The sequence below is a fragment of the Stegostoma tigrinum genome, chromosome 35, assembly GCF_030684315.1.
Source record: "Stegostoma tigrinum isolate sSteTig4 chromosome 35, sSteTig4.hap1, whole genome shotgun sequence".
In the NCBI taxonomy this organism is placed as follows: Eukaryota; Metazoa; Chordata; class Chondrichthyes; order Orectolobiformes; family Stegostomatidae; genus Stegostoma; species Stegostoma tigrinum.
The window spans coordinates 18,787,275-18,810,320 of NC_081388.1; the positions used below are offsets into that span (position 1 = coordinate 18,787,275).

The following is a 23,046-nucleotide window of genomic DNA, read 5'->3' on the forward strand; positions in this document are numbered from 1 at the left end:
GGAAAGCTGATGTTTCGGGTCTGGGCCCTTCTTCAGAAAAAAAAATGTTTAAGTGTTCAAGTGTTGTCTGCTTTTATTTTAGTTATGTATATTTCCAAGAAGCATTTTATTAGTTCTTTTTGTCTGTAATTCAGTTTGCGATGGATAACCTGTAATTTCTGAAGCTACAACAGAAGTCAAATTCTATATTCTGGGCAACAAACCATCAAAAGTTAAGAATTAACCGTAGTTCCCGGAGTTTCAGTTACCATTGGGTTTAAATTAACCCAAAGTTAAACAAGTAAACATTTGTTCTTTTTTCTAAGAGCAAACTTGCCAACCTGCCAACTTAAATATTCATGATCTGTGCAAGGTCTTCTAAATAACCTGACCAGCTGATCTGGAGACGTTTGTCCCAGTGAAGCAGTCTGCAGTCATGAGGAAGACCTTTTTGTTACTTGCTCTGTTGGCTTTTCTTCCTGCACTGTTCCACTGCATTCCACTGTAAGTATTATGAAATGTTTCTGTTTCCTAGATCACCAAACATTTTGCAAAATGTTAACACATAAGACAGCTTCCTGATGTGATTCTGTAAATAACGGGACATGGGGTAATAGGGACTTGAATGGGCTGGGGCGGGGGAATCAAGGACGCTGAGATATTTTGCTGTTTCTCAGCTGTATTGTGCATTCTCATCAACTTACTTGGTCATTTTAAAGGATCCTACTGTTTCCCAAGATACCTTTATTTGCAGTATTGATTATCAGTGAGCTGGTACAGTACCAACCCAAAAGAGGGGTGGGACTTTGGGATTCCTTGCCACAGAGATTTGTGGGGTGCTGCAGAGTTCTTGTGTATATTTAAGGCTGAGATAGATAGATTCTTGATCAGCAGGGGAATCAACAGTTACAGGAAAGTCATAGGAAAGTGGATGTGCCCCATCAACCACCATCCTATTGAACAGCAGAGCAGGCCCAAGGGGCTAAACACCCTACCCATATAACAATTTGTTATGGTCAGTAACCTGCACGGTTTCACTCTGAGCTTCATCATTCAAAGACTATTTCCTCAGAATTCCGTCGTCATGCACTTTCCGGGATCACCTTCCTACTGAGGGACATTGCTGCTAAGAAATAGCTTCAGATTAGGAAGTTATCAATGACATCCAAGGGAAAGAAAATATCTGTGTTTGCTTCTGTAAGTGCAATCTGCTCACAGAAAGGTTAAAAAATTTGTGCCTCAGCTGTAGCAAAACATTGAATGCTATGATTATGCCTCAACTTAATTCGAAAAAAAATTAAACAGCCACTTTTCAGTTTCAGGTCTGATCTAGGGCCTGTCTCCATTGCAGATCTAGAGTTTAGAAATATTAAGAGTTATGGGTGTCATTTTGGGGTCGTTAATTGTTTGATATTGACACAGTGTCCGGGGTTTTCCTCCATGATTCTGTCTGGAATGGGGAGGGATTGTAGCAAACAATAGAAATTTGCAGTTTCACTGCATCCAAGACAGATTGGCATCCTTTCTCATACACTCCTTCTGCGATTAGTGTTATCCTACCCTGTCCTACCTGTGAACAGGACTAAGGCATAGGAGTGATCTTTTTGGAAGAAAGGATGACTTTCTGGGATGATATGAACAAGAAATACGAGTAGGCCATTCAGCCCCTTCAAGCCAGCTCTGACATTCAATAAAATCATGGCTGATCTGATTTTAGCCTAAGCTCTACATTTCTGCATTTCCCTAATAATCTTCCATCCCCTTGGTCATCAAGAATCTATCTACCTCAGCCTTACAAAAAGAAAATTAAAGATTCTACGTCCACTGCCTTTTGAGGAGGGGAATCCCAAACACTCTCAACCCTCTGGGAGAAAAAAAAACTATTTCCTTGTCTCTGTTTTAAATGGGTACCCCTTTATTTTTAAATTGCGATCCATAGTTCTAGATTCTTCCACAAGAGGAAACATCCTTTCCACATGCATCCAGCCAAATCACCCCAGGATCTAATATGTTTCAATTAAGTCACCTCTGGCTGTCATAAACTCCAGAGCATACAGGCTTAGCCTATGTTGACTTTGCTGGTAGATCATGGTACAGGGGATGATAGCAAACTCCAGCAAAATGCGGTGACAACTCCAGGTTGTCCTATTTTACTATAAGGGGCCTCTACTTACTATTTTTTTGTGGAAGTCTGCAAGCATGCCAATGTTTGGAACTTGGTGGGGCAGGGGGATATTCTCTCCCCTGTTACTTGTCTGACCACCTCTTCCGTGTTTTCGGTGATAGTCCCACTGAGATTTTGCAGCCGACTAATGCTGGGCAGGCTACATCTTGGCAGCAAGGGTCCTTCTGTACCCTATCATTTGAAATGGATGAACCTCAGTCCATTTCCCTCAGCCCTAGGGGTGATTGAATGATAGGCTACATTCGTAAGTTGCTGGGACATGGTTGCTGCGAAAGCAAATCCAGATGTGCCAAGCTGGTGTGAAAGGAAGGCAGTGAATGACACAGCAAGTGCTTTGTCCTGGACTTTACCCAGCTCTGAAGAGGGCACCTCTAGTTCCTCTTGGAGGGGAGCATTTGATTAGGATTGCATTGCGTCCCACTGAACTTTTCAAAACAGGGATCCATAGACCTTGAGGTAACAAGGTGTAGATCTGGATGAACACAGCAGGGCAAGCAGCATAGGAGGAGCAGGAAAGCTGATGTTTCAGGCCCTAGACCCGTCTTCAGAAAAATTATTCAGAAAAGCGTCTAGGCCTGAAAAATCAGCCTTCCTACTCCTCTGATGCTGCTTGGCCTGCTGTGTTCATCCAGCTCCACATCTTGTTATCTCGGATTCTCCAGCATCTGCAGTTCCTTCTATCTCCATAGACATTGAGTTGAATAAAGGTGTGAAGGGGTTTGGAAAATAGGCCTGTAAATGGATAGTAAGAACTGCTAATGCTGGAGTCAGAGGTAACACAGTGTGGAACTGGAGGAACACAGCAGGCCAGGCAGCATTAGAGGAGCAAGAAAGCTGACATTTCGGGTTTCTGAAGCAGGGTCCCAATCCGAAACTTCATCCTAAATCAGGAACTCTTCCCTGTTGCTTCAAAAGTTCCCAGATTTTTGGCCCTCTACACCACAGGCTTCCAATATCTCGACACCTCCATTCCCCAGTAGGATGGTGGCAGAACTTGCTCTATCTCCCTCTGATGCTGCCTGGCCTGTAAATGGAGTTGCAATATAGTCAGCCATGAACTAACGTAATGGCTGAACAGGGTTAGTGCACTGAATCTCAGTGTATGCAAACTCTTAGACCGTGCACTCTCTCAAACACCTGGTTGGCTTCAGGAGACTTCAAGAGTAAAGCCCTTCTGCTGAGAGGGGAGGGTCCTGCTATCAGGGGCTTGGAAACAATGGTGCAAAACATTGAATAAACCATTTAGATTGCAGTTAGAGTTTGTAGCAATGCTCCATTTTTGCACTAAAACAGAGCAACGAAATGTGTACATTGGAAATCGGAAACAAACAAAAAAACTGCGGGAGAAGCTCAGCAGGTCCGGCACCATTTGTAGAGAGAGAAACCAGGTTAATGTTTAGAGTCTGGCCTGACTACTTCTACAGAAGAGTCATCCGAGGCCCAGAAGGTAAACTCTGTTTCTCTCCCCACAGATGCTCTAGACCTGCTGGGTTTTCTCCAGCAGTTTCTGTTTCTGTTCCATTTATGGCAAATAGATTTACTTTAATCAATGAGGATAAAGGTGATTTCTTCTCTCTGGTTAGAGGACCGGTTAGAGTTTGGTTTGCAAAATTTAACTATGGCTGAGGAAATGGTAATTTCTTTATTTATTCTGACAGATTCGTACTGACTGCCCCGAATATTCTGAGGGTTGAAGACAAGCAGAATGTAGTTGTGGAAGGCCACGGTAGCAATGAAGACTTAAAAGTTGAAATTCGTTTATCATTTTTCACTAAAAATGACGTAATATTTAGAACTGAAGGCAGATTATCATCAAGTAATAATTACCAAATTTTAGTACCTGTTATGGTAAGTGAATGGGAAAAAAATGAAAAGTTTGAAGCAAAATCATGAATTGCTGGAAAAATTTAGCAAGGCAGTCAGCATCGGTAGAGAGAAAGCAAAGGTAGTGTATCGGATCTGGTGACCGGAAATGTTTAAAGCATTTTGCCCAATTATTTTATTGAGGAGCAGTCTTTAGAATAACTTAGTAAACTCTGGCCTGGATTTTGCTGTCAACATAATGGCCTTCTGTGTAGATCTTCCTCCACGGCCTTCAAGCTTGTAGACCATCAATTCAGAATAGCCCACTCTCCCTCTGTTCTGAAATCCTGAGCCAAGATTTTCCCTGGAGTACGCTTTGTTTCAGCCTGTTCCAAACCTGCTGACATTACTTCTTCATATCTTGACTCAATTTTTTTTCGCCTCTTACACAATCTCTCCATCCCTAAATCAGGAACTCTTCCCTGTTGCTTCAACAGTTCCCAGATTTCTGGCCTTCTACACCACAAGCTTCCAACATCTCTATACCTCCATTCTCCAGTAGGGTGGTGGCAGAACTTGCTCTATCTACCTCAAATGGAGGCCCAATCAGTCTCCTCTCACCCGATTGACCTTATTCTCGCTCTGAACATCTTGGAGTCATCGAGCCATGCAGCACGGATATAGACCCTTCTGTCCAACAAGCCCATGCTAGCCGTGTTCCCAAACTAATGTAGTCACACTTGCCTGCCTTTGGCACATATCCCTCCAACCTTTCCTATACATGTACCTGTCCAAATATCTTTTAAATGTTGTAACTGTACTTATATGTACATCTACTCTGGCTGTACGTTCCACATATGACTCACTCTCTGTGTAGCAAACGGTGACTCTCATGTGCTTTTTAAAACTTTCTCCTCTCATCATAAATTATGCCCCTTGTTTTTGAACTCCTTCACCCAAAGGGGAAAGACCTTTGCTCTTCAGCTTATCGAGAACCCTGGTGATTTTATAAATCTCTATAAAGTCACCTCTCAAGCTCCTACACTCTAATGAATAAAGTCCCAGCCTTTCCAGCCTCTCCTTATAACTCTGAACTGTCCATTCCTGGCAACATCCTGTTAAAATTATCTGAATCCCCTCCCATTTAATCATAACCTTCCTATAAAAGGGAGTCCAGAACTGCTCACGTTACTCCAGAAGAGGCCTCACCAACATCCTGTACATCCTCAACATGATGTCTCAACTCCAATACTCAAAGGACTGAGCAATGAAGGTAAGCGTGCTAAATGCCTTCCTAACAGCCCTGCCTACCCTTGACACGAATTTCAAAGAACTGTGTACATGAACCCCTAGGTTTCTCTGATCTACAACACCACCCAGGGCCTTACCATTAATTGTATAAGTCCTGCCCTTACTTGTTTTACCAAAATGGAATACCTTGCACTTCTCCAAATTAAACTCTACCTACCACTCTTCAGCCCATTGACGCAGGTTGATCATGATCTCTTTAGATAATCTTAGTTTATCTTTCTCACTGTCCACTACAACACCAATTTTGATGTCATCCACAAACTTACTAAACATTCCTCCTAAATCTCATCCAAATCATTTGTATAAAAGTCCAACAAAAGTGGATCTGGCATTGATCCTGTGGAACACCGTTCGTCACAGACCTCCAGTATGAAAAACAACCCTCCACCACAACCCTCTATCTCCTATCATCAAGCCAATTTTGCATCTAGTTGGCAAGCTCACCCATGTGATCCAACTTGAATTAATCTACCACGTAGAAGCTTGTCAAATGCTTTACTAAAGTCCAAGTAAACAATGTCTATCGCTCTGCCCTCATCAATCTTTTTGGTTACTTCCTCAAAAAACTCAATCAAGTTTGTGAGCATCAAAAATGGAAATTGTTGGAAAAGCTCAGTAGGTCTGGCAGCATCTTCTGGAGAGAAATCGGTATTAATGGTTTCGGGTCGTGGGACCCTTCCATAATTTGTGAGACACAATTTCCTTCGCACAAAACCATGCTGGCTTTCCCTAATTAACCTTTGCCTCTCCGAATGCACTTTAATCCAATCTTTCTGAATCATTTCCAACAAGCTACCAACCACCAATGTCCGGGTCACCAGTCTAGATTTCCCAGACTTCTCCTTACAGCCTTTCCTAAATGAAGACACAACATTAGTCACCCTCCTTTGACACTGTACCTATGGATTCAATACAAATATTTCTGCTAGGGTCCATGCAATTTCTTTCCTAACTTCCCGCACTCTCTTCCTCAGCTTCTCTTTTAATGCAGCTCGCCTTCTCCAAATAAAGCTCGGATACCCACGTAGGTCCCGGTCTTTCCTGATTTTTTGTGTGAGATGTGAAATTTTATTATTCCATGGTACATTGATGAGTTTTGATGCTGTCTCCTGCTTGCACCATGAATTAGAAATCTTCATTGATTTCTATTTTGTATTTCCACCATTCTCTCATCTTCAATTTGTCCATTGTAGACCCTTTCTATCCCTTCTTTAACTTTTTTGTGTCCATTCCTGGATGTAGGCAGTGCAAACACACACACACAAAATAGACAGATGGACACACACAAGAAAATACACGCACACACACTCACATACATACACACATCCACGGGGACACACACATGCACACGCACACAGACACGCACCCAGACACACACAGACAGACAGACACACACACACACACACACACACACACACACACACACACACTCGCACACACGCGCTCACACACACCGACACACACACATATACTCACAGACACACACAGATGCACGCACACGCACACACACAGACACCAAACACCGCACATGCAGACACACGTGCACACACACACACGCGCGCGCGCGCACATAATCTCACACACATCAACTACCATACACACAAAACAGACACGTACAAACCTCATTTATACAAGCAAAACACAGACACTTAACATTCGCCACACACTTCAAATGCCATGCACACGACACACAAATTAACAATAAATATCACACACTAAAAACACACACAATACAAATCACACACACATACACGCGCAATACACGCATGTAAAGACACAAACACTCATCATATACCACGCACACAAACATGACCCGCACACGTGTATTGTGAAATAACTACATTTAATTTAATTAATGTTTCTCTCTCTGTTTCCTTTCTAGATATCCAGGGAAAGAATTAAATTTGAATCTACGTTGCCCCAGTATGTGGTGTTGGAAGCACAATCACCTGCATTTCACTTGATGCAAACGATCCTTATTTCATATCAATTAGGACACATATTTATCCAGACTGATAAACCAATCTACACACCAACTCAGACTGGTAACTACAACTGAACTCCTTATAGCTCTCAACGCACAAAGAAAGTATGAGTGGGTGGGTGTGAGAAATGGGCTAATGAGGCAGCAGCAAACTGAAGGATGTTGGAAATGGAGGATAGAATTCTGTTCACTTCAGGGCTACTAACTCCTTATACCTGCCTTGAGCCCAAAGTGCAGAAGATTGTTGATGTTCCATCACGGAGTATGTTAAGGTAGATTTGATGGGTCTGCCAGTGAATCAATGGATATGGGGGAAGGCTGGAAAGTTGGAGGTGACGCCCAATATCAGCAATGGCTGGTTTGAATAAGGTGGCAGGCTTCTGGTGCAATGTGACCTACTCCTGCCCTTATCTCATATATTCTTGTGTTCATTAACATTTGAAGGTCAAAGCTCTACTACTGTCAGTCTTACGTTTAACAAATGATCCAGCAACAATTGTTAGTTGAGAAGGTGAATTCCAAACTTCTGCAAATGTTTGTGTAAGGAAGTGTATACATACTTGGTTTTAGTGGTTTTAACCCAGGGGTTGGTCCTCTTCGTGACGGCCGTGATCCTCTTCAAAGCTGAAACAGGCTCAAGGACTGAAATGACTTCCTCCTGTTCTGATGCTACAGCTACATCCTCTCCACTACCCCATCAGCATAAGGCAGCCTAACCTCAGAGCAGTGATCTCAATGGCAGCAGAGTCATGTTTAAATCCATCAGAGAGTCAGACTGGAGACTTCTGAGTTACTGTAGACTAGGGACTGAATTTTCCCAGAAGCCAGCTGAGTGCCAATGTTGTGGAGGGCTTCTCTCTGGCGATGATCTCCCATAACTGAATGCTGCTCAACTCATGATATGAGCATTGGGTCCCCCACACCGTGAGGCGCTCACGCCTCCTTGTGTCTACCAGCCATGCAACTACTTTCCATTGTCAGAACCTTTGAGGATTCCCACTTGCTAGCAGTACCACACCTAAAGGCCAGCAGTGTGCCAGGTCAGTTGGTTCCAGCCACCATCTGCGCTTCATGTTTGTGGCTGCAGTTAGCATCCAATTTACAGGCGGTGACTTGGAGACAGAGCAACGTACAACGCAGGTGTTGGTAGCTGGGGCTATTTCCTCAGGTTAGAGGAGACCGCGGCACCAAATCCTGCCAGCTTGGTCTGAAGTTGCCACCCAGTTTAGCATGGTATACATGCCCCTGGGAGCAGCAATGCAGGGAGAGGTTTGTGACCTTCTGCTCCCTGCCTGGATAACTACCACTATCTTCCCTCTGCTCCCTCACACTCAGTCTATCTCTGCTACCGCACTTACCTCCCACCGAGGCTCACGCAGCGCCACCTACACTGTTGCACTCAGCATCCTCCGTCACTCACTCTAACACCCGCCTCTCCCCACCACATGCCCCCAAACAGTCAGAATATGTTGCATTTTAGCTTTGCTGGACACTATTCCCTGATCCCTGCCGGTGGACAGAGTATGGCATCTCTGGCCTTCTCACATCTCCATAGGCTTCCACAGAAACTGAGTGACTGGAGCTTCCCTGCATCTCCACCCCACCCCTGCAGTCTCTCCCCAGCCATAAGCCCCAGATGAGGGGATGGCTGCACATCCGCTGAAACTTGATGCTGGTCCTGGGCTCCCGGATGCATGTGCTCCTCACCCAGTCGTGTGGCAGCTCTTCGTAGAATCATAGACTGTGGAAGCAGTCAGCCCATCGAGTCTGCGCTGACCCCCTAACAAACATCCCAATCAGACCCGCTTCCCTACCCCATCCCTGTGAGACCGCATTTCCCACAGCTAATCCACCCTAATCTGCACATCTTTGGACTGTGGGAGGAAATCAGAGCACCCAGAGGAAACCCACCCAGACATGGGGACTATGTGCAAACTCAAACACACGAGGATAGAATTAAAACTGGGTCGCTGGCACTCTGAGGCTTGACCACCAACCACTGAGACACTGTGGGCAGCCAACACCGCGACGATCTCAGCTTCTGTGTCGCGATCCATTGAGGATGGCTCCAATGAACCTGTATGTGCAAGATGAGAAACAGGGCAGCTCCTCAGTAATGTGATGGGTGGCTCAGTGGTTAGCACTGCAGCCTCACAGCGCCAGGGACCTGGGTTCAATTCCTGTCTCAGGCGACTGTCTGTGTGGAGTTTGCACATTCACCCTGTGCCTGCTTGGGTTTCCTCCGGGTCCTCTGGTCTCTTCCCACAGTTCAAAGATGTGCAGGTTAGGGTGGATTGGCCATGGGAAATTGCCTGTAGTGTTCTGGAATGGGTGCGTTATAGGGGGATGTGTCTGGGTGGGATGCTCCAAGGGTCGGTGTGGACCTGCTGGGCTGAAGGGCCTGTTTCCACACTGTAGGGATTCTATGATTCTGTAAGCAGTTTCAGACACATAGATAAAATTCACTCACTGACCTCCGAACACAGTGACATTGACAGGGAGCCCAGCAGGATCCCTCTACATGGACATTGCAAATCATCATATTCTTTAGTTTTTCATGACACTGTTACTAAAGAAGAAAAGCTGCATCTCAGTTTATTGTGAAAGCGTAAATGTATATTAATAGCTGTTCCCTTTCTCTCTAGTTCACTACCGTTTGTTTACTGTGAACAATGAAATGAAGCCCACCAAAACAGATGCCTTCATTGATTTTGTGGTAATGTATATTATCATGTGTAGCAAAAAAAAATCTTTTGGCTCATGCATCGTGCAGTGTCATTTGGAGCTCCTCCGTATCTCAGTTTGAAAAGATACTGTCCACAATGGAGATACGTCAGATGGGTGTGTGCACAAATCTCTGATGTGGACCTGCGGTGTTGCACTGGGCAGGATAAGGTCAAAAATCGCACCACACCAGATTATAGTCCAACTGGTTTATTTGAAATCACAAGCTTTTGGAAGCTCACTCCTTCTTCAGTTGAGAGAGGTGGCGTCAGATGCAGAATATATCAGTAAAGATGGCTATTAAATCCTTAATCAGTGAGAAAGGAGATGCAGGTTTTGATTGGCTATATTGAAGCCTGCTTCTCTTTTTGCGTCAGTTTTGCACCAGATACATCTGCATCAGTTCTCTGACTATTTGATCTTTTACTTATAAATTCTGTGTCTGATCCCATTTCTCTCACTAACGTCTGAAGAAGGAGCGAGCTTCCAAAAGCTTGTGACTTCAAATAAACCAGTTGGACTGTAATCTGGTATCATGTGATTTTTGATTTCAAATCTCTGGAAACAGCTGGGTGCACTGACTTCAGCCAGAATCACAATAACCATATGCATTTAGGTAGCACCTTTAATGATCCTAAGAACTTCGTTGGAATTTTATAAAATGAAATGTGGTGTAAAATCCGCATGAGGGAGTGTTAGGAATGAAAATGGAAAGTGCCAGAAATACTCAGCAGTTCTGGCAGCATCTTTGGAAAAGAGAGAGACAGAGTTAATACTTCCAGTCCAATATGATGCTCTGAAGAGTCATGTTAGAGTCAAGTTATGTCTGTTTCTCCCACCATGGATGCCCCCAGACCTGCTGAGCATTTCCAGCACAAAAGCAGACATAGCTGGAGGATTTATGAAAACTGGTGACAGACAATGATGTGGAAGCCTACAGTCATAGATTGACTGCATCATTAGATTTATCAATTGAAGTGAAGCACAAGGGCTGCACTGTTCATAATTCTTGTTTTGTTGAAGGACAGGCTTTCTCATAGTTAACATTATGAATAAAGCTGTTAAAATAGTACTTGTGAGTTCCCACAAAACAGTGAGTGGAAGAAATGATCTCTCTTCAGCATGTGAAACTTAAATTAGAGTGAGCTGGTACTCAGGGATATCACTTTTAATTGAATACGCAGCTGATTTTTGGCATTGCATTTCTGAGTCTTAAAGAAACAAATTTTTTGCTGATTTTAAAAGTTAGGCTTTGCTGTGTCCAATATATTGAACTGTCTGGGCTGTGTTCTAGGAGAGCTTTTAATTAACTCAGTTGGCTGCAACAGCTATTGATTACTTTATTCCAGTCAGGACAGAAAATGTTTTGACCACAAATCTTTCTCACAGAATCCGCAAGGTCTTATTGTGAAAAGGGTTGAAGAAAGAAGCAGAAATCCTTCTAGCATAATTGGAAGTACCTTTCCAATTCCCAAGATTGCAAAGTAAGTGCAAAAGATGCATATGGAAGCTTGGTGAAAGAAACATTTTTGTTAATTCTCTCAGGGGATGTGGGAGTTTGTCCATGCCTATTTGCCCTGGAGAAGATAATGATCGGCTGCCTTCTTGAGCTGCTGAAAACTATTTGGTGTAGGGGGAGGGAGTTCCAGGATTTTGACCCAGCGACGCTGAAGGAACAGCCAGTATATTTCCAAGTCAGGAGAGTGTGTGAGAGCTTGGCGGAGACCTTACGGGTGGAGGTGTTGCCGTGTATCTACATACTGACCATAATCAGTAAACTAGGAGATCACAATCTCTGACTGTGACACAAGTTCACTGGAATAATGGACATGGCCTGTTCAGAATTGAACACACTATCAAAAAATATTGCCTTCAATTTTGACTATTCTGAAATTATTGAGAGGAGAGGTGAGCTCAGAAACTGATTTATGGTGATGATGATCGGGTACTACAAGAACAAATCTCTGATGGAGCAACTGTGAGAATGAGGGGAGGATGCAGCTATGGGTCTGAGAGGGAGCAAATATGAAAGTGAATGGAGGGTGCATGTTTTTTTCCCCCCCCCCTTTATTCATGGGATGAGGGCATTGCTGGCTGGGCAGAATTTATTGCCCATCCCTAGCTGCCCAGAGGGCAATTAAGAGTCAACCATATTGCTGTGGGTCTGGAGTCACATGTAGACCAGACCAAATAAGGATGGCAGTTTCCTTCCCTAAAGGATATTAGTGAACCAGATGGGTTTTTCCCAACTATCAATTCCCGGTCATCATTAGACTCTTAATTCAATAATTCCTTATAGAATTCAAATTCCACCATCTGCCGCAGTGGGATTTGAACCCAGATCCCCAGAACATTAACTGGCCTCTGGATTAACAGTCCAGTGATAATATCACTAGATCATGGTCTCCCCTGTTGTGGGTCTGAAGGTGCAATGAATGATTGTAAACCTGAGTCTGAGAGAGCAGTGTGAGAGCAATGAGTAGATGTAAATATGAATCCCCATGTCCATGTTTGGTGGACTGTCTGTTTCATTTCTTTTTGATTCTGTAACAGTATGATGCAACCGAACAGCTTGCTAGACTGTTTCCGATGACAGGGAGGGATCAACTGTATTTTTATGTGGTTTGGCATTGTATATTGGCCAGATAAATAAGGATGTCAATAGATTTCTCTCCCTTTTTAGATGGCAATCATTTTCTGGTCATCCTTACTGAGACCCCCATTTTAAATCCCAGATGTATCTATTTTATTTCAATGTCACCAGCTGCTGTGGTGAGATTTGAGCATTAACTTGAATCACTGGAGCTCAATGAAATTACCACAGTACTATTGCCTTGACCGGGTGCTCCCGGAGACTCACGGCCGTTATTGCTGTGTAGAAATGACTAGGACTGTGAAACACAGGAGTGGCAAGTATTGAAATTTCAATAATACCAAACTTGGAGGTGTGACTAACAGTGAAAATGCTATGAATTGCTTGTGACAGCAACCAGGTGGACAATTTTCAGATGGAATTTAACACAGAAAATTGTGAGGCGACAGTGATCAGTGGTGTTCCACAGGAATCCGTGTTGGGAGCACTGTTGTTTGTGATATGCATAAATGATCTGGAGGAAGGTATCGATGGTCTGATTAGCAAGTTTGCAGATGACACTAAGATTGATGGAGTAGCAGATAATGAAAGGGACTGTCAGAGAATGCAGCTGTACGTTAAATGGAAAAGCCCTGAGGAAAATTGATGCACAGAGAGATCTGGGTGTTTAGGCCCATTGTACCCTGAAGGTGGCAGCACAGGTCGATAGAGTGGTCAAGAAGGCATATGGCATGCTTTCCTTCATTGGATGGGGTATTGAGTACAAGAGTTGGCAGGTCATGTTGCAGTTGTATAGGACTTTGGTTCGGCCACATTTGGAGTACTGTGTACAGTTCTGGCCGCCACATTACCAAAAGGATGTGGATGCTTTGGAGAGGGTGCAGAGGAGGTTCACCAGGATGTTGCCTGCTATGGAGGGTGCTAGCTATGAAGAGAGGTTGAGTAGGTTAGGATTATTTACATTAGAAAGATGGAGGTTGAGGGGGGACCTGTTTCAGGTCTACAAAATCATGAGAGGTATGGACAGGGTGGATAGCAAAAAGCTTTTTCCCAGATTGGGGGACTCAATTTCTAGGGGTCATGAGTTCAAGGTGAGAGGGGAAGTGTTTAAGGGAGATATGTGTGGAAAGTTCTTTACGCAGAGGGTGGCAGGTGCCTGGAATGCATTGCCAGTGGAGGTGATAGAGGCGGGCATGAAAGCGTCATTTAAGATGTATCTAGACAGATACATGAATGGGCAGGGAGCAGAGGGATAAAGATCCTTGGAAAATAGGTGACAGGTTTAGATAGAGTATCTCGATTGGAGTAGGCTTGGAGGGCCGAAGGGCCTGCTCCTGTGCTGTAATTTTCTTTGTTCTTTGTGATGTATTTTTGCAGAAGGGCTAGGGAGATGTGATATAGGTGAAAGAGAACAATTCTAAAGGGAAGATAATAAAATGTGAGGCTGGATGAACACAGCAGGCCAAGCAGCATCTCAGGAGCACAAAAGCTGACGTTTCGGGCCTAGACCCTTCCCGAAACGTCAGCTTTTGTGCTCCTGAGATGCTGCTTGGCCTGCTGTGTTCATCCAGCCTCACATTTTATTATCTTGGAATCTCCAGCATCTGCAGTTCCCATTATCTCTAATTCTAAAGGGAATGTGGGATCTGAAGGGTCCAGGGTAAATATGGATTGACCTGTTGAAGGTGGCAGAGGGAGAGACTGGTTAGCAAATATGTGGGACATTGACCTTTGAAAATGAAGGCACTGAGAACTTGGACCTGGTTTGATTCCAGCCTTAGGTGACTGGCTGTTTGGATTTTACATATACTATTCCCATGTCTGCATGTGTTTCTCCTGGTTGTCTCAGTTTTGTCTCACAGTTCGAAGATGGTCACCTTAGATGGGTTAGCTAAACTGTTGCATAGTGCCTAGGAATGTGCAGGCTAGGTGGGTCAATAATGATAAATATGGGCTTATGGGGATGGGTTGGTGGGAATGGGTCTGGGTGCGATGCTATTTGGAAGGTATGTGCAGTCTCAATGGGCCAAATGATCTCTTTCTTTACTGTAGGGATTCTGTGATTCAATCCTGTTCTGCAATTTATTATGATCATGGTCGATAATCATTTAACTGATATATTTTCCAGTATTGGAATATGGAAAATCACTGTGAGCTACAGAGAGACCAGCCATGTAAACTACACCACCACATTTGAAGTGAAGGAGTATGGTAAGTAAATTGGTATATTATTTAACGTAATGGTTTATTATTTCTCTGCTTTGGCTAGTCTCAATAAAATATGTATTTTAAAATCAAAATATTTCTAGGCACATGTTTGCGCAAATCTATGGTGAAGGGATAGTGGTAAAACCCAAGCTGTCCATTTAGGCTTGCACAATTGTATTTGTGCAAAACGTACTACAGAGTATTTCAATGATTGATGCTGATTCGACTGGATGATTTTAAGGTTAGAATCAAGGTGTTGGCTGAATGTATTTGGTTACATCCCTCAACGATGATGTTCACAGTTCAGGTTTAGTGAATTGACTCCCTCCAGCTGAGTTTGGCAGCTGGGGAGACATCTAATTCAGTGACAGGGTGGTATTTGGAATGAATACCAGCCATTCTTGTGTATCCTCCTGATGTTGACCCTGTCTGGAAGGTTCATGGTCAGCCTTCATCCAATCAAAGCCTTATTAAAGTTGTCATTTCTGCAGCCACGGGTATTAGCTCAGCCACAGAGGCCCAGCACCGTGGAACGCACAATAAACAAACACAACAGGTTTCCTGGGGACAGTCTCCCAATCGAAGGCACTCAGTGCCTGACGGAGACAGCCAGCATCACGAGACAGGATGTCCACAGGGAGTCTCCCAAACGAAGGCACTCAGTGCCTGACTGAGACAGCCAGCATCACGAGACAGGATGTCCACAGGGAGTCTCCCAAACGAAGGCACTCAGTGCCTGACTGAGACAGCCAGCATCACGAGACAGGATGTCCACACGGAGCCACACTCTGTCCTTTCTGATGGTCCTCATCTCACTGCTCCCACAGCTCCACCCCTGCCACCCCAGACCTCTGCCGTCACTCCCCATGACCAAGCACACAGTGAAGATCATGAGATGACTGTCATTCCAGCAGCAGCCACTATCTTCCCAGTGGTGCAGCTGCTTGATGCCACTGCTAACCTCTAATCAACATCCCTTGGTAGGTGAAACGTCTGCCCCCAGGGTCCTCGTACCTGGAGAAGTCCCTCTGCTGTCAAACTAAGTGATGAGACCCGGTTATCTCAATTAAATGTAGCCTATAGTGTTTGGGTCAATAACAATATTCATAGTTTAATGATAAGGAAATGCCCCCACTAAATAATCCAGAATCTTCTATCTAAAATCTTAATCTAGTCTAATCTTTACTCTGTTTGTCCAAAAACTTTTCCAACAGAAACTAATTCCCATTAGCCACCACTAACTCTGTCAGATTGTGTATTGAAAAAAAATCATCTTCTGGCAAATGAAATAATTGCAAGTTAATTATTAAACCCCTTCATACAAAGAGACTAAACCCACATGCCACTAGATTAAACATCAGATTTGAAAGTAAATAATATTACTATCTAGTGCATTTATATAATAAATGACACAAATCACATGCCATGTTTGAAGATGAGAATCAGTCAGTATCTATAATATTTTAAATGTTGTTTCAATTGGCTTGTTTTGATAGTGTTACCGAGTTTTGAAGTTATGCTGGAGTCAAAAGAAAAGTTTTTCTATGTTGATGATACAAAATTGGATGTTTCAATCACTGCAAGGTTAGTATTCTGCTTTTGGAGATGTCCTTTCCAGAGAGTTTGTTCCGATGACCATTTTAATAGTTCTTTTTTCTCATTTTTAGATTCACTTATGGAAAGCCTGTTGAGGGTCGTGCATTTGTTATGTTTGGAATAATGGCAGACGGTGAAAGGATAGGCATCCCATCGTCGCTTCAATCAGTAGCTGTAAGTAAAAAGCAAAAGATTCCTGAATGTTGAAAATTTGGGATTTACCCAACTCTTGGCACATTCATCTGGATCAGCATTACATTGACAAATGGAAAACCTCAAGCGTTTGAAGAATTGACTAAGTGGGAAAGTAACTGTTCTCTTCATGAAGAAACATTTCAACAGCAAAAGATAGTCACATTAAAGTCCTGCAGGCAGTCCCTCGATTGTGAATGAGTTCCATTCTTGAGTCCATTCACAGGTCAATTTGTAATGTGCAGGACAATGTAGAATAGTTCTTTGTAAGTACAGAAATTGTTTGCATGTTGGAAATTTTAAATTACATCCCCGTGTGCAACTGTGTTGATAAGTTAAGACATTCATAAATTGGGGACCCACCACATCGGATTAAAATCAGGGTTAGAAAGCCAATCACATTGTGCAATGTTTCCAGACTCTAAATATCCAGACCCCAGTGTGGACTGGATTTCTCTACAGTTACACAGGGTATACAACAGAACATCGGAAAATTATTGAATAGTTTATTGGATAGGGTTCTGCACTTAGTGTAGGACTGTTTCCTGATCTAAAGCATTTATTATCAGATTATAGATGGACGAGGAACTGCTTCCCTGAGGAATGAAGTTTTGCAAAGCAGCTTTCCCAACATTTATGAGTTTGTTGGATGCTCAATCTATATTACAGCTAGTGTCATAACGCACACAGGTATGTACATTTCATGTAGCTTACTACAGTTAAAGGACAATCTTCTACATAGGATGAAGATATGTAGGCATGGTTAAGTACTTAGTATTTATGCTAGTATATACTCATTCCAACTTTGTGAGAGCAAAACAAACAGGAGCCGGTGTGGGCCTTAATCTTTGTAATTAATTCCACCATTCAATCCCATCATGACTGCCTACTTCAACTCTATTTGTCCTAACCCTGTATTCCTTCTTTACCTTTGCATACCAAAGTTTATCTATCTCTTTCTTGGATATCGGAAGTGTTGGCCGTGGTACAGCAATCCCAAAACCTCTTACCTTTTGGAATGAACAAATTTCTCCTCATCAACAACAAAAACAAAGTTGCTGGAAAAGCTCAGCAGGTCTGGCAGCATCTGTGAAGGAGAAAACAGAGTTAACGTGACGCTTCCTCAGAAATTTCTCTTTATCTCAGTCCTAAATGGCAAATCTCAAATTCTGATACTTGCCAAACCTGAGCAACAAGTTAATGAATAAATCTGAAATAAAAAGTAGACGCTGTTTCTTGCCTCTCTGCACAAGGGGTAAATATCAACATTATCTCTGTTACTAAGCCCTTTGGTAATATGCTTTGGGTGGAGAATACCTATCATTCATAGAATCCCCTCAATGCAGATAGAGGCCATTTGGCCCCTCAAGTCTGCATTGACTCTCCAAAGAGCATCCCACTCTATCCCTGTATTTCTGTATGGCTAATCCACCCAGTCTGCGCATCCCTGGACGCTACGGAGCAATTTAACATGGCCAATCCACTTAACCTGCACATCTTTGGATTGGATTGTGGGAGGAAACTGGAGCACTTGGCGGAAACACATGCAGACACGAGGAGAACGTGCAAACTACACATGGACAGTCGCCTAAGGCTGGCATCTAACCTGGGTCCCTGGCATTGTGAGACAGCAGTGCTAATCACTGAGCCACCGTGCCACCCACTCTTGAAACTTTAGGGGATAGAAAACCACACAATGTCTCCACAGAGCAATGCTCTTTTGTAATTGGTAACCCTCCACTTGTTGATCCCCCTACTATCCATACGGTCTAGTCATAATCAATGGGCTGGCACAAATGCTGGGGGAAGAGTAAAGTTTAGTGAATTGCACTCCACAACACCCAATAGTTGGGCTGGCTGCCAATCGTTGCATCAGTTGAAGAACTGATTCACAGGGATCAGACTTGGGCTTGCAGAACTAATCATGCTTTATGCTCAAAATTGCAAGGGTCTCCCACATGAAAGTTGTCTGCAAATTGTGCCATGCTTCTTCAAGCGTGTCGGCACATTTAAAAAAGTCTTTTTTTAGCGATTTATTCTTGGGATGTGAGCTCAGCTGGCATGGTTAGCATTTCTTTGCTGTCCTTAATCGGCTTTGAAAATTAATTGGTGCATTTCCTTTTCGGGTTTGATGCCCATCCTTGTAATGGGGAGACACCCACAGGATTCAACAGTACTGTCAGGGATTTGTTACAGATCAGTTGCTTGTTATTCCATTTTTGAGGGGATTAAGAGTCTTCACATTGTTACAGATCTGAAGTGATGTACCATTCTTCAAACAAACTTGGCTATTAATGAGGCTCGCATTTTTATTCCTGATTTATTCATTCACCAAGTTTAAGATCCCTCAGCTGTGAGGATCGGATTTGAGCTTCTGGCTCTGGATAATAAATCTGGGCTCCTGTATTACTTGTCTATGATCAATGTATCACCACTCAGCAAAAGTGGAACATTTTTATTGTAAAAATGAATATTGAATTTACAAGGAGCCAATTAGTAGATCTTTTCAATATGTCAGCTAGGCTCCTTAAATAAGTTTAGTCATTCATGTTGGCGCAACATCGAGGGCCAAAGGGCCTGTACTGCGCTGTAATGTTCTATGTTCTATGATCAAGTTCAATTGTATTCTCTGTTTTCTGTGGAAGCAGTGCTTAGTGGCAATGTCTGTGTTCCTTTTTAGTCAACCCATCGCAGGAAGATTTGACTTCCAGTATTTGGTAAGTCATTAAGTACAATTTTTTTTAAACTCCTTTTTGCTTTCTGATTTAGGTAGTGACATGGTCGAAGCAGAAAAATTAGGAATTAAAATAGTCACCACCCCGTATACCATATCATTCACCAAGACTTCCAAGTATTTCAAGCCTGGAATGCCATTTGATTTAAGGGTACAAACCTCTCTATTTACCTTCTCGCTACTTTTAACTATGTATCTTCATGTAGGAACAAAATAAAGGCTTTTTTTAAAAAAAGTAATCTCTTCCTTCTTTATCTGAGGTCTACGTAGCAAACCCTGATGGTTCACCAGCCAGTGGAATCCCTGTGAAGGCCAGTAATGGAGAGTATAATTCCAGGACACAAGCTAATGGCCAAGCCAGGCTGTCAATCAACACAGGCGGTCAACAAAGCTCCCTCTCAATAAAAGTGAGTGCGTTAATAGACATTCATAGAATGGTCCAGTTTGTTCAGAAAATCACCCAATTTATCACATTCATTGGCATCTGTTCCACAAATTATTTCCCTTCATATATACACTTTTAAATGTTACCAACAGTCTTTCATAAAATGCAACCTGTATTGTAATTATTCACAGCTCTCATTTCACCTCTGGTGCCTTCAGCAAACACCTCAATTTTCTGTCCTCTAGTTACTGACTCTTCTGCCAGTGAAAAGCATCTTCATTATTCACTCTATCAAAACCCTTCATCATTTGAACATATCTACTCCATTTCCGCTGATTTTTCTCTGGTTGAAAGAGAATATTTACAGCTTTATTACATTCTAAAACACTAGTACCATGTGGATTTATTTTACAGCCTTTATGTATTTCACACTTACATTGCATAACAAAAAACAAAAATTGCAGGAGAAACTCAGCAGATCTGGCAGCACCTGTGGGAAGAAACCAGAGTTAACAACTCAAGTCCATTGACTCTTCAGGAGAACATTGCGACATGTTGTTCTTTCAAAAGAAAATATGTCGCAAATGCTCTTTATTCATTCACAACGCGAGGAACTTATTTTGTTCCTTTGCAGAGAAGGACAAAGAGGGGAGGACAAAGTGGATGGAGTTTCTCTGTCTCAATGATCTTGGCTGCATGTTTTGAGTTTGATGATAATGCCACACCTCAGCAACACCAGGTTTGGAGAAATTGCTAGATCAGAGGTCTAAAGAGCTTTTGAGAACCTGAAGAATTACAAGGCAGTGCTGATCAACCAGACACCAGCGGAGCTGTTATTGGAAAGAGTAAAACAAAGCTCACAGTTCAATGAGATCTGAACTGTGGAGGATATCCCAGATGACTGGAGGTGAGAGGTAATCATTAAGCTGCCAAAGGTGAGGAATCAATGATCGCAACAAATGAAGAGGCAATCTGTTATGTGTCAAGGTCCTAAGCATGGTTCTCCTCAACAGACTGGAAGCTATAGTGGACGGTACTCCTCAGGTATTCATGTTCAGGAGCATCATAGAACAGAACCTAAAGCAGCAGAAGCCACTTGGTGTCCACTTGCTTGATTTTAGGAAGGTTTTCTAAAGCATTCATCAGTAACCTCTCTGATATATCACAAGGCAGTACTGCATTCCAGAGTGGCCTATTAACATCTTCAAGCCACAGCCCCAGCTGCAGCAGTGAAGACTTGCGTGGGCATAATCAACTCCTTCAGGATTATTCCAGGAGTACAGAAAAGCTAGATATATCCCTGTGGCTCTGTCCCTTCAGTTGCACAAGTGAGACTTATATCCTCTGGAGTTTAGGAGAGTCAGAGTTAACTTAATTGAAACTTTAAAGCAATGTCCCAAGCAGTGTACACTCAGTTGCTCCCAGCTCCCAGCGATCGATGTTGGCCTGGCTTTGGCCTTCTGGTGCCTAAAGTTACTATACACATGGGCTTCAGAAGCCTGCTCAGCAGGCAAGTACATTACAGGGTATTATGCATATAAGATCCTGTTGGGGTGGACATGGGATTCTTATAGGAGAGTCTAGAATTTGGAGGTCACTGTTTCAAAAAGAAGGAACCATCCATTTAAGAGATAGTTAGAATTGCCGATGCTGGAGTCAGAGATAACACAGTGTGGAGCTGGAGGAACACATATTTCTGAAGCAGCATCCTGACCTGAAATGCCTCTGATGCTGCTTGGCTTGCTATGTTCTTCCAGCTCCACACTGTGTTATAAGGTTCAGGAAAAAAAAATTCTCTTCAAGAGAGTTGTGAGTCTTTGGAATTCCCTTCCTCAAAAGGTAGAGGATGCCAAATCTTTAAATATCTTTGAAGGTAAAGTAAAACAGGTTCTTGCTTGCCAAAGGGGCTGGAATGTTGTTGGGAGTATGAAGGAATTGAGAGTTGAGTTTAAAATTACATCAGCCATGACCTTATTGAATAGTGGAGCAGGGCCCAAAGGGCCAAGTGGCCAACTCTTGTTCCTTAGTTGTATGTTGTTAATGTTAGGAAGGTAATGATGGGTGCCACCATTGGGATCCTGTGACAACACCATCAGTTGTCAGACCTGGACTTCGAAGATGGCATGGGTGAAGTACTCTGTGCTCCAGGGCGGCTATCAGACTTGAGGATTCTCAATGCCAAGGTTGGTCTGGTTGGTCAAGGTTGTTCTGCAAGATGAGCAAGACCATGATGGCTGCATGGTAACAAGGTCACAGCATCACCATTCAGCAACTGTGTAATGGGGGTGGAGGAGCAAATTACTGCAGGTGGCCCAAATCTGTACTGGAAGCAAAACAAATGCGGGTCAGGCAGCATCTGTAGAGAGAAAGGAAGCTGACGTTTTGAGTCAAGATGACACTTTGTCAGAGCATCTTTTGTTTGCAGAATACCGAGACAGTTGACCATTACTGTATCTCAGAAGCAACATCGTCAAGGAGGGTGACACAGAGTTTGATGCCCACTCAAGAGCTGGCAAAGTGGCATCAGTCTTCAATCTCCATAGCCATGAAAATCAGATTCTTCACGTATGTAGTAGAACTAGCTGCAATCTACACGGATGATACAAGACTGAGGGCTGAATGAGGGGGGCGGGGATGCGAGACAGGGCAGGGCTGATTCATCCCTCCTCACCCGACTGCAACACAGTTGAAGAGGCTGTGCTAAAGTATATTAAATAAGTGCCTTCAAAAGCCAGCCACACCATAAGGTTTGGGGCAAAGAAAGATGAGGTGCTGATGGCAGATTCTTGCAACCAATTGAGCAGCAGGGGAACGGAGGAGTTAAGTCTAAAGGAGTGAGGAAATTCTCAACAGAATGTATTCCAGAGCTTCTAACCTTGATACCTCAGGTGTGGGGAGCAATAGTGGAGAGGTTGGAGAATTTGGAGATATTCTTCTTGGTGAGAACAAGGGTGAGAGGAGTTCTGATAGAGGTTTTATAAATCATGAGTGGGGCTGCTCAGAGTAGGGAGGGAGAAGCTGTTCCCACTCATAAAAGCACCAGGGATGAGAAAGTAGAATTAAATGATTTACAAATGAAGAAAGGGTAATGCGAGTAAAATACTTTTTAGACAACCCAATGTACTGCCTGGGAATGTGATGGGGGCAGGTTCAATGGAAGTGTTCAAGGGGGCATCGGATGGTTATTTGATTAAATGGTACAGAGAAAAAGGAAGAGATTGGCAGTCAGTAATGATGCTCATTTAACCAGCTGGTACAGGCACTGAGAGCTGGGAAGTTTCCTTTTGCGCTACCACACATTTGTGATTCAGTGATATTAAAATCAGGATGATTGGAAAGCTGGAATCAGAGA

The 23,046-nt window shown here is 43.1% G+C and overlaps 1 protein-coding gene across 1 annotated transcript in view; it reads left to right on the top strand.

Annotated features, from left to right (window-relative positions):
• Window positions 1-357: 357 nt before the first annotated feature.
• Window positions 358-23,046, top strand: part of LOC125447414 (complement C3-like) — a 110,265-nt gene continuing 87,576 nt past the window's right edge. The window contains exons 1-11 of the mRNA XM_059639862.1: window positions 358-483; window positions 3,823-4,012; window positions 7,161-7,323; window positions 9,908-9,978; window positions 11,376-11,470; window positions 14,708-14,790; window positions 16,284-16,371; window positions 16,455-16,557; window positions 17,145-17,265; window positions 19,345-19,460; window positions 19,570-19,716. Of these exons, the coding sequence (XP_059495845.1) occupies window positions 416-483; window positions 3,823-4,012; window positions 7,161-7,323; window positions 9,908-9,978; window positions 11,376-11,470; window positions 14,708-14,790; window positions 16,284-16,371; window positions 16,455-16,557; window positions 17,145-17,265; window positions 19,345-19,460; window positions 19,570-19,716 (1,245 nt within the window). The 5' untranslated portion in view covers window positions 358-415. The remainder of the gene's footprint in view (window positions 484-3,822; window positions 4,013-7,160; window positions 7,324-9,907; window positions 9,979-11,375; window positions 11,471-14,707; window positions 14,791-16,283; window positions 16,372-16,454; window positions 16,558-17,144; window positions 17,266-19,344; window positions 19,461-19,569; window positions 19,717-23,046) is intronic.